At 44.4% G+C, this 11,688-nt stretch overlaps 1 protein-coding gene across 1 annotated transcript; it reads right to left on the reverse strand.

Annotated features, from left to right (window-relative positions):
• Window positions 1–1,946: 1,946 nt before the first annotated feature.
• On the reverse strand, window positions 1,947–6,314 carry LOC117854193 (protein FATTY ACID EXPORT 5). The gene is made up of 6 exons (XM_034736496.2): window positions 5,913–6,314; window positions 3,227–3,422; window positions 2,719–2,886; window positions 2,441–2,487; window positions 2,327–2,367; window positions 1,947–2,239 (listed from the first exon to the last, which is right to left on the reverse strand). The coding sequence occupies exons 1-6, from the start codon at window positions 6,084–6,086 to the stop codon at window positions 2,158–2,160; spliced, it is 708 nt and encodes a 235-aa protein (XP_034592387.1). The 5' UTR covers window positions 6,087–6,314; the 3' UTR covers window positions 1,947–2,157.
• Window positions 6,315–11,688: the final 5,374 nt, after the last annotated feature.

The raw sequence follows: 11,688 nt of genomic DNA on the forward strand, positions 1-11,688 counted from the left end.
TAAATTTTGGTGCATGTTTGCTAACCTTTTATTGTAGGAATCTACATTACTTAACTTAATCTAAACAGGATCTTTAGCATCTAGAACATGAACACCACTTAGTAAAAGGCTAGAAACACAACCAGCAGCCATAGTTTGCGACGATCTGGCCATTCGTGTCGTGGACGAGGCCGAGATGATGGGTGCCATATATGTTCTAGGTCCAAGTAGATCCCGCCTTCCTTCAGGTCTCCACCTCATCTGTCCAGGGACGGCGATGGTGGCGCGGCAGCGGTCTTCGAGTGACTCCAGCGCGGTCTTCTTGAGTTTGTTTGGTATGACTGCGTTTCCTGATATGCGAAGAATGCATATGATCATACTCAGTAACTCTTTAACTGACAAATACCGTCTTCTCCGAAGAGCTCGGTAACAAGAAAGACAACCAGTGCCAAGGAGGAAGTGTCTCTTCTCTGCTACAAAAAAGGTGTCCACGTTGCGTAGGCTCCTAACTCAGAGCAACTCCAATAGAGTTTCTATCTAACTCTCCAAGTCAAAATTTGGCAAGTCATTAAGAAAATCGTGGTCCAACAGAGTTGCTATCTGGCTCTCCATCCCATCCGACTTGTCAAACTTCCCCTCACACTAAGAGGGTGTTTGGTTCTTTAGTCCGGACTAAAATTTATGTCACATCGAATATTCGGACGTTAATTAGGAGGATTAAATATGACCTAATTATAAAATTAATTATATAGATGGAGGCTAATTCACGAGATGAATCTATTAAGCCTAATTAATTCATCATTAGCACATGTTTACTGTAGCACCATATTGTCAAATCATGGACTAATTAGGTTTAATAGATTCGTCTCGCAAATTAGTCTCCATCTGTGCAATTAGTTTTATAATTAGTCTATGTTTAATACTCCTAATTAGTATTCAAACATTCGATGTGACAGGAATTTTAAGAGGTCCTAAAGAACCAAACACCCCCTAACTTGGCAAGCCAATTTGCCTTGCCAAAGCGTGGGTCCCATGCGCAACAATTGTCAGAATGGAGAGTGCAAAATGGAGAGGCTGTTATAGTACAAAATAGAGAGGCTGTTGGAGTGGATGAAGAGTGCAAATTTTTAGAGAGGAAACTAGCTGTTGGATTTGGAAAATTGTAGTAGATAGTGTTAGAATGAACAACTTAATATAGAGAGGAATTTTTTTGCCAACTTGGATAGAGAGTCGAATAGAGAGAGAAAAATGGGTAGTCCGTTGAAGATACTCTTACGCGAGAATACATAAATGAAGGTACATGCATGCTACTACGTCCGTTCCAAAATATACATCGTTTTGAATTTTTAGATACATAGACTGTGTTACGTATATGGATATAACTCTTTACTTAAGCGCATAGCAAAATCTATGACCTGCATTTTGAAATGGAGAGAGTATTTTCTTACGACAACAATTTCTGCACCGTAGGGTTTTTTGTTTCAAGCAGCTCGAATACGTTGCCACGCAGCCCGGAGGAGCGACCTCATGGGGACGCGCAGCCACAGCCCGCTGGTGCCGGGGCGGCTCGAGGTCGTGACTCGCGACTGCCCCAAGTCCTCTCCGAGTCTCCGTTCCTGCGCCTGAGGGAGAGAACCCCCGATCATCGGACCTGGAAGGCGCTGTCCTCGGGTTTATTTGGATCCTCTACCGAGAGCGCGTGGCCGTGCCCTGCTACCTCAAAGATCTAGCATGTAGAAGCGAATCAAATCTCGTTGATGACACAAGGCATCACAGGCAGGGGAGGGGCCGCGGGTACACTTCCATTAGTTAGGGTGAGAAAACGACAGCAAATTGGTGGAAATATTTAGAAAGCGTGGTTTTGGATGGCATGGCAGAAAAAATTAGAAAATGTGGTTTTGGTGGTGGTGTAAAACAATGACATACTTTACCTGACAAGTGGGACCATCGTGAGTGGTATTGGTGGGTTTGCTTCAGTGAAAAACGTTCTTTAAAAAACTCGCACTTTACAATATTTAGATTAAGGAAACAACAAAAAGTCATGTAAAACAAGGTAAAATTTATCTACAACACAACTTTGTGTTCGGTATTCACCAACGGAAATAAAGAAAAATGTAACCCTATCATCAACATTAGTACAATTATGAGAAGATTCAGCGAAAGGTCTTCAACAATGAATCAAGCGGCAGCTCTTGCCTTCTTTGGAGGCGGATTCCCTCCAGCAAGCAGAACGTAGGCGTAGAAGCATATCATCGCAGCACTGGGGAAAGAAAGCAATTTTCAGAAGGGTAGTAGAGGTATGAAATGCCTTGGAACAAGACAGACAGAGAATAGGGGTTAGTAGTACCTGAGTGCAGCATAGAAACCCCAGGGAAGCACCTTCTTCGTCTATCACAAAAAAGAGTAAAATAGATAAGAAAGCAAATCGAAGTGATCAGAAAATGAACCAAATTAGTCTCACTTGTGTGTATGCCTGACAGTGCTTCCATGATACCGCAGCAGCAACACCTGCAAATGAAAAGCACTGCAGATTAAATTCTCAAAATTTTCCATATACAGAACTACATCTCGGCTTATGATAGCAGATTATCAGCAAGACCAAGTTTTTATGGAAGTCATGATATTGCCTCCTAAGAAATGCATCTAATAAGACCTGACAGATAGTCAACTCGCACTGGAACTATTCTCTCTGATTCAGTGAGATCTGATAAGATGTTTATGCTGGGGAAAATAAACTACCTGCTTGCGCCAGTATGAACGGCAAGCTGGATTTTCCGCTCCTCCAAACTTTAAGGCTAAGCACGCCAAGGGCTAATATAGCAAGGCCAGGTGCAACACCGAAAGTAAGACTCACAGGACTCCTCCAAAATAGAAATCCAATAAGGCCCATGGAAAACAGGAATCCACCTGAAAGAGGAAGAGTGCACGTTGTAAGTACTCTTAATAATTAATTTGAAGCGACAATATCGAACAAAGAAGGATACCATAATATTAGAGAAATCAACAAGCTCACAAAAAGGTCGATATATAAATATTCCCCAATTAGATCTAATGATAAAATACCCGGAAGTTTCCTACAACCTCTATTTAAAGATTTATTCAGGGGCATGGAGAAATATAAGTAATAGAAGACATCATACACACATAAAACAAACCGTGTTCTTATATCAGTAAGACTTGAGCAATGACTAACTTCTGCTTAAAGGCATTCGCACTAAAATTTGCTAGAACAAAATTGAAATCATACCAAAAGGGATCCCTAGGCAAAAGTCGTGTATCTTTGCACACTTTTGTTGAGGAACAACCTCCTGCTCTGTACTTATCTCTTCATTAGCAGGTGCCGCAATGGCTGGCTCTTCAATTTCACCACCTGTTTGCTCTGTAGCGGTGACAGAATCAACAGGAGTGGTATAGTCTGCCTTCATGCACATTGTAGTCAATGGCTGCAGCAATGCCATCAGATGAAATATTAACCACAGAGATTAGGAGCACAAGAGGAAGAACATAAACAAGAGTAGATAAAAATATGCTATTTTTGCTAGAAAAATCCATATAGGAAGAACAATAAGCTCTTTGCATGGAAGGTATAGCACATAGTAAATCACATGTACAAATATTCATGGGGTTCAACAAAAAGCTTGCTTTCATCAGAAATATGGCCTTTTATTATGATGGTAAAACAACACCGGGACATAAAAAAATGATATAAACATTCTAGGCATAAAGGCTATGAGATCTAATATTTGCTTGAGCTTTGAACTCGTATAAAAACGATGCTAACTTCACTAAGCGCCTATCTTGGACCCAAAATAATATTCAAATTAGGAAAAAGTCCAAACTACTCCCTTCAAGTATAGCGAAAGTCCAGAGAACCCCCTAAACTATGTTTTGGTTCAATTTACCCCCCAAACTATGTTTTGGTTCAATTTACCCCCTAAACTATGCTATTTGGTTCAACTTACCCCATAATGCAATTTGTCATTTTTGTTTCCCCATACACAAGTTGAGTTTTAATTTGAGACTTTGCAGGGTGGTAGTGGACATCATAATCTATATTAAAAAAATATTTTACGAATTTTTCATCATTAGTTTTTATATAATTTTGTATCTTAATGATAAGTTTTATTATTAAATATCTTACCCTATCAAAAAGTGATGAAAAATTCATGATATATTTTTTTAACATGTCTTATGTTGTCTGCTATAATCTTGCAAAATCTGAACTTAAAACTCCACTTGTGCATGGAGAAACAAAAAGGACAAATTGTGTTAAGGGGTAAATTGAACCAAATGCATAGTTTAGAGGGTAAACTGAACCAAGAAATACTTTAGCAGGTTATCCAAACTTTGGTTATACTTGAGGGGAGTAATTTGGACTTTTTCCTTCAAATTAATTCTGGTAATTAAGCTAAAGTGGAGTTTTGCGAAGGGAATATTTGCCTCGAAGCATCATCCAATAGCATGATCATACAATATATTTGTGACATCAAATTAAAGCATGAAGGCTTTGATAGGTATCAAGGCCACTAATGAGAACAACAGTTGAAAAGCTCAGATTAAAACTTAACTTCAGTAATGTAATACACACCAGGAAATACACCCAAAGTTCTGCAGCACCGTAGGCATACATTCATTTTTTTTTAAAAAAAAAAGAGCAAAGAAATAGTAAAGGCCATAATGATACATAAAAATCTGGGCTCCTTCAATTTAATAGACCAAATAAACATATCTGTTGTTTTAGACTTTGAAATCTAGCTCCAGATCTGGAACCGAATAATAGCATATAAACATGATAAGTGACAGTTCTGAATACTCCAACTGCAGCACAGATAAACTGAATAAATAAAGAGCACAGCAAAGATTGATTAGCCTCTATAGGATTCAGACAAACATGAACCTGTCTAATCAAGGCCTACTAACGCAAATAGAACCACAAACAATCATGCAGTTGACGTCTACTGCTAAGTTACACAACAAAAACATATTAGTGTGAAAACAATATTTTAGTGTTTACTCTCAAGTTACAGAATTCAGATTTAAAGAACACAGACCAGAAAAAACTGCACATGAATACAACTAGCTTTGAACTACAACACAGAAAAGATTCAGTAACTAAACACACAAATATTGCTGACTGACTATAGTGAGATCATAGGAAAACCATGAGACAAGGACACTGCTGCAGACAGCAATAATTCTTATAGCAATCCAGTTTATCCTATTGGGACAAGGAACAGAAGTTCTGAAAATTCAAGTTGAACCCATAGACTTGTTTTGAGTTGAAAGTTTGTTCTTTAATATCCACAACAAGCTGAAAGGTTCCTCTTTCTCATGAGCAGATCCACATAGAAAAATGGAAATAAAATCAATCCACTTGACATGGAAAATCAGACAAATCTGAGCGAGTGCTACCGCAAAAGGCAAAGAAGGTGTCTGCTGGGAACTTTCAGAGTCACAAATGAGGATTCTGTCATGCTTCACGGCATTGGTTTCATAACTTATATACAGCAGCCTTGGCAACAATGGGAGTAATAGTGCAGAACTGTACCATGTTGGCCATGTTGTTTGGGAGTAATGTGCAGAACTTTTATTTGTTTGCCAGGGGGGTTATTAAATGAAAATATTGATAGGAACTTCAAATTTGTGATTCTTTCCTGAAACTAGCCACCTGTACTAGTTTTATCCCCAATTTTGAACAAGCCATTCAGTGCATTCTCTGGCACTAGATCTTCCTACTCTTTAAACCATTCTGGACTGGTAGTAGAAAATTTCCCTGAACCATTCTCCTAAACTCACTCGATGCACCACGCAAAACCCATGTTTAATCTATCCGTCCTCATTCTAGCTACCCAGCAAGCACCGAACCATGAACATTCCTAAAATCTAGATCCAGGTAGGCCAGGCAGCTGAAAAAACCGAAGCAGGATACTCACCTTGTACGCGGCACTAGCGGCAAGGTCACCGAACGCCCCCCACCGAAGCGACGCCGGGACGGTGGACGGTGCTAGCGGCGCGAAGCGGAGGATCCGGGCGCTGGGCTGGGCCAGCCACCGCCTCGCCGTCGCCTTCGCCGGCGCGGCGGATCCGCGGATCTGCGCCGCGGCCATCGACTCTGCCGCCGTGGGGCTCGCTTGCGCCTACGGCACCGTTGTGAAAGAGAGCGAGTTTGCTCGGAACGAAACTCGCGGCGCGGATCGTGCGGAATGGAGTCGCCGGTTTCTTGTTCCGAGTGGGGAGGCGGTCAGAGGAGGGGGAAGTCGTTGGTTGGTTGGTCGCTGCGACGCGGCTGTTTCCTTCGTGCTCGGCGGCGACCGGGGCACGTGGGAAACGGGGAGCGGGCGGAGAAGGGTGAAGGGAGCCTTATCCCTGCCTGGGCTCGGGAGATGGGCTGCCTGAGCAGGCTAGTGGGCTCTGTTGTCAACTTCGGTCCGCCGGCTGGGGGAGCACAACTGCACAAGAGCGGAAAACCTATCCCTTCCTGTGTTTGAGATCCGTGCAACCGTTATTGGCTGCATGATCTCCTTGTTCTCCCGTCTCTCTTGTTGCACGAGCGCCGCCGTCGGGGTGCGAGGTCGCAAGGAGAGGAAGCTGGGCGGCGGGGTGGTGGATGGGCAGGAGAGATCGACGGCGAGGTTGCCACCGGTCGCCGACGGTAGCTGAGGCCGGTGGGGGTGGGGTCAGCCGGATCGAGGTTAGGGTTTCAAGTTTGTGAGGGGCGGGCTTCCAATAGTTCTCGGATGTAGAAGAATATCAGCGGTGGGGTAGGTCTGGCCGCGATGGCGGTTCGGCCAGCGGCGGAGGCGAGGCGGCGCGGGAGCACCGCCGGCTGGGTGGGGTTGGACATCCGGTGGGCGGCGGCGGGGGTGGCGAGGGGTGGATTAGGAAGGGTGGGGTAGAGGGAGGCGCAGTGGTGGGTGGGCAGATGGTGCGGCAGCCGTCAGCCGGGGCTGTGGAGGAGGAGATGGGGGTGGAGGGCGTCGGGAAGAAGATAAGGTCTAGATGCGCTTTGGTGGGCTGGAAGGTTCTATCCCTATCTATCTTCCGATAGAAGCCCTCGCAGAGGAGAGACGACGATGAAGGAAGAATTCTTTTATTATTTTATTTTATTTTTTAGTGTTTTGAAAAACACGTGTCCAGATAACAATTGCAAAAATATTTTTGCAAATTTTTTTATTAGGATATGTGTTTTTGCAAAACACTAAAATATAAAATATATATAAAAAAATATTTGCCCGCTTTTCTTTTCTTTTTTTCTTTTTTTATTCATTCTTTTTGTAGTTTTATTGTTTCTTTTTTCCCCTATTTTTCATGACTTTGTGGCTTGTGGAAGAATAAAAGGCTGGTACTCAATTTTTTAGCTTTGGAAAATAAGAGTTTGAGTATAAACTTGGAGGAGATGGTTGAGGTTTTTCAATTCACATGGTTGTGATTCCCATGGCACTATTGATATTGCCCCCACTCGTTATCACCATTATCATGTACCATGGTGGTGTTGCTAACGTTAGCAAAATTATTGCAGTGGCGTCATGTCTTTGTTTTGCTCCCAGGAGAGCATACTTTTCCCCGTATTTGGAATAATCATTATAGCCACAAAAGCTACACTTTGGTCTTGTTGCTTGGGCACTATGTCCGTAGTTCTTGGGAGGATGTCAATAAGAAATTCAAACTTTGGAAGCTTAGGTACATGCTTTTATGATAAATGAGTTGTGTTTCTTCCCTTTCACAAGTGCAACATCTATAGTACTCCTATTTATTATGAAGACATATTTCATGGTGGATATAACACAGCTAATTTGATGTTGTATATATCGATGCATTTTTCTATAAACTTCATTAAAATTAGATAAGTTTGATTTGGGTCAAAATGAAAACAACTTTACATTGTGAAAACAAAGGGAGCACAAGGCAATTAGTAGGAGTTAGTTAGGTTACCTTGCAGTTTCCCTCTTTCTCCTTTCTTTTTCTTATTAAAAACATTACTGATTAAGAAATGTTTCAAATCAAAACTTCTAACTTCTAGTATCTGTGCTGACTGGTACTGAGCTAGCACTAATACTTATTGTTCCTCGCTGGCTCGTGGCAAATAGTCTTTGAAATATCAATGTTGATGGATAACACTTAGGGATCCTATTAGTGCTGGCTTATATTATAAGTCATCACCACCATGATGACTGAGTTGATATAGATGATTGTTTTTTCTAGTAGTGTGTTTTGATTTAAAAAGAAGTTATGAGTCAAAATTTGCAGGAAAACAAAAAAGAAATATACGGAACGGGACACATGAGCTATGTGAAAAAGGAAGCATCGGCGAGGTAACTAAGAGCATAATTAGTTTGCTCCCAAAATTTTGGCAAGCTAAAAGTTGGGTAAAAAAATTTAACAATATTTTAGTAATATAAATGGGAGATGTCGGCAAATTTTGGTAACAAACCAAATAGTAGCAAAAAAATTAGCTTAACAAAACTTTAGCATGCCCAAAAATTTTGGCAGCAAACCAATGAGTAACTGGTAAGTACATGCAGATGTGTGCACAATTTTTATCGTCTTGGGCCGAATAAAAGGCTGGTATTTGTCACCTTTTCTAGCTTTGCAAAACAAGAGTTGAGGAGATGGTTGAAGGTTTTTCAGTCCACATGGTTGTAAATTTCTATGACAATATTGATACTGCCCCTACTCATTCTTACCATTATCATGTGCCATGGTGGTGTTGCTAACGTTAGCAAAATTATTGCTTAGTGGCGTCATGTCTTTAATTCGCTCCAGGCGAGCATACTTTTCCCCATGATCGAAATAATCATTATAGCCACAAAAGTTACCCTTGGTCTTGTTGCTTGGGCACTATGTCAGTAGTTCTTGGGAGGATGTCAATATAAAATTTGAAGAGTAAATTTCACCAGCGGTCCTTAAACTTGTCCTGGATTCTCATCTCGATCCCGGTACTCTCAAAATGCATATAGTAATCGTTAAACTTATCCCGAACTCTCATCCTAGTCCCAATACTCTAGAAATGTACGTAACAGTCCGTAAACTTGTTCGGAACTCTCATCCGGGTCCATAAACATGTTCCGTGGTCTCATCCAGGTCCATACACTTATCCAGAGCTCTCAGCACTAAAACTTTTAGTTAGATTTCAACTTGGTTTCAAATTATCATGATTTTTTTATCAATTTTGAATGTGATTCGAACTTGGTTTCAATTTCTAATGAATTTCGGATCAATTTTTAGTGGGATTCGAACTTTTAGAATTTGAATCCCACTCAAATTGATCCAAAGTTCATGAGTATTTGGCACCGCCTAGCATGCCTCTTCGTGTTGACCCTCCTTGCTCTCATCACAATATTAGGCTATAGAAACTTCTAGTTGGTACTCAGAACTTTGAACTAAAAACCATTGAGATTTTTAATTAAAGTGAATATGAACTTTGAACACATAAGTTCAACTTTGAATGAATATTTATAGGGGAGGATTCAACTTGGAAAATTGTAAAAGAAACTCAAACCAGGCCATCTGGCATCTGATAGTGTGACTATGTAACTGTTACGCTAAGAGTTTAGGATTTAAAGAAAAGAAAGAGAAGGAGACGTCCACACAAAAAGTCACACATTGGCGTGGGCAATTGTTGATAGGGTTTTTACTGCATGTAGATGAGAAGAGATATTGAACTATCCCTTTAATCTTTTTTTTTTTGAACGAACCGCACAAAAAGATAGTACGTATTTCATTGATATAGCAGAAAAATATAAGACTACAGTCCTGGGAGGCTATAGGCATGAAAATAAAAAGAAAAGAAAAACCAAAAAGATTCGCCCAGTTGGATTGGGACATCAACACGGGTAACCATTCAACTCAAATCGCCACACCTGACTGATTGGATTGGGACGTCAACGCCAGCCTCACCACTCTACTCGCCATGGCAGCAAACAAGCGGATTTAAACTCCGTCTGACTGACGGCAGCAGAGCCGAAGTCTTTCCGTGGCACCCACCAACATTCCCGCTCATGTAGTCGCCGAAACCTCCAGGCGTGGCTCTGTGTCGATAGGGAACCGATAGAAACAGACTGCATCGCACCGAGAAGGCCACCGCCATGCGGGACCCTCTGCTGTAGTGCCGCTGCAACACCACACTCCACCTAATAGAGTGATACCATCGAATCCGGACCTCTCGCAGTCGCCACCACGATAACACAACGCACGAGAGCCTCGCCACATCCGTCGTTGGACTCCACCTCTCTCTCGTCGCCTTAAAGAGACACCGCGTGCGGGGGCCTCGCTACGCCCGCCATAGTACTCCACGTCACGGATCCATTTCTTTTGTCGCCGTCAGAGTGGTGAGCAATATTGCCTCGCTCCACAAGATCTCCATCGATCAGCCAAGCCATTGCTGCCGCATGTTGACTTCGCCTTGTTGCTTCACCTGCGCAAATAGCATCCGCCGCCATGTCAGCAAGCTAAAGAAGTCGCTTGCGCCGTCTTCCGACGATGTACCACACCGGATAGCCCAGCCAAGCTGAGCCATCCACCGTGGTCCGCTGCAAGACTAGTTGTCCACGATGCCATTGCCGCTAGCGTCGTCCTTCGACGCAGTCCCCCGTCGCACTGACCGTTGCCAAGTAACGCTAGCCGCGGCGGCCCGCTGCAAGTAGCCAAAACAGACAATCCTGCGACAACCCCTGGCCGCCACCATAATTGCGATTGCCTCCACGTGGCCTCAGCAACACTCGCCCAGCTTGTCCCGCGGCGGAATTGCCACCACTAGCTGCGGCCGCCCATAACTACTGGACCAGCAATGCCACAAATCAAGATGGGTCTCTAGAGACGACGCCTCCAAGGAGGGCACGAAGCCAATGGCACCGCTGTCGCTCGTACAGGATCTGGACAGGGTTTTCACCAGAGGACCCCATGAAACAGGTTTGTAGCTTAGACATGACGCCCCTAACGAGGAAAAACGACGCCCTAGGGAGACGCCATCATCTCCAGCAGCAAGAACGCTGGCGAGGGCTTTCGCCCGAAGCATCCCAACCTCTCACTGCACGTACATGGCTTGGCACTCCCAATCCATAGTCACGGCACGACATCGTCACGGCACCTCCACGCACCACGTCGCTGAACCTCCATCTCCGCTGCGCTCGCCGCTCAGATGCACCACCACTCGACCTCCGCTCCTCGCACGCAGCCACCACCGCACCGCCTCACCGTCACGCATCGTATGACCACACCTCACCACCGCTGCACCCCTCGGCTCAACAATTCAACCATATAGCACGTCGTCGCCGGGTCGCCGCCCCGCGGCCACCTCTCTCCTCGCCTCCACTGCCTCGCGGGCGGGGGGGTGGCAACAGCGTCACCTTCTACCGGGCGGTCAGTGTCCTGGAGGGGTTCTCCCTCCTCGGGCACTACTGCCAGCCCAATTGCCGCCCGCTCCACGGCCACCTCCTTGTCGCGAGGGCGCCCCCCCCCCCCCGCCCGGCACCCCGCCTTAGCCGCTGCCGCCGCTATACGCTCGTCTGGGAGTTCCGCGCCGGCGGTGTCGCCAACAGCAGCATAGCCCCCGGATCCGGTCGGCGCCGTGCCGGATCCATGGTCACCGCATCTCCTTCCCACACATGACGCACTGCAGGGCTGGGCCATCGCCTCCTCTCCTCCGGCGCCTGGACAAGCTGCAGGGTTGGGTCCAACCCATGTGAGCCGCGCCACTCACCTAAAGCCTCT

Source organism: Setaria viridis, chromosome 4 (assembly GCF_005286985.2).
Source record: "Setaria viridis chromosome 4, Setaria_viridis_v4.0, whole genome shotgun sequence".
Classification (NCBI taxonomy): Eukaryota; Viridiplantae; Streptophyta; class Magnoliopsida; order Poales; family Poaceae; genus Setaria; species Setaria viridis.

What these genes read in the sequence shown, in the direction of transcription:
- LOC117854193 (XM_034736496.2), bottom strand. Translation starts at nt 6,086, where the DNA reads ATGGCCGCGGCGCAGATCCGCGGATCCGCCGCGCCGGCGAAGGCGACG. An exon ending in GTTCATACTGGCGCAAGCAG is followed by an intron (nt 2,488 to 2,718) that starts GTAGTTTATTTT and finishes TTTCATTTGCAG; the next exon opens with GTGTTGCTGCTGCGGTATCA. An exon ending in GGTTTCTATGCTGCACTCAG is followed by an intron (nt 2,240 to 2,326) that starts GTACTACTAACC and finishes TTCTTTCCCCAG; the next exon opens with TGCTGCGATGATATGCTTCT.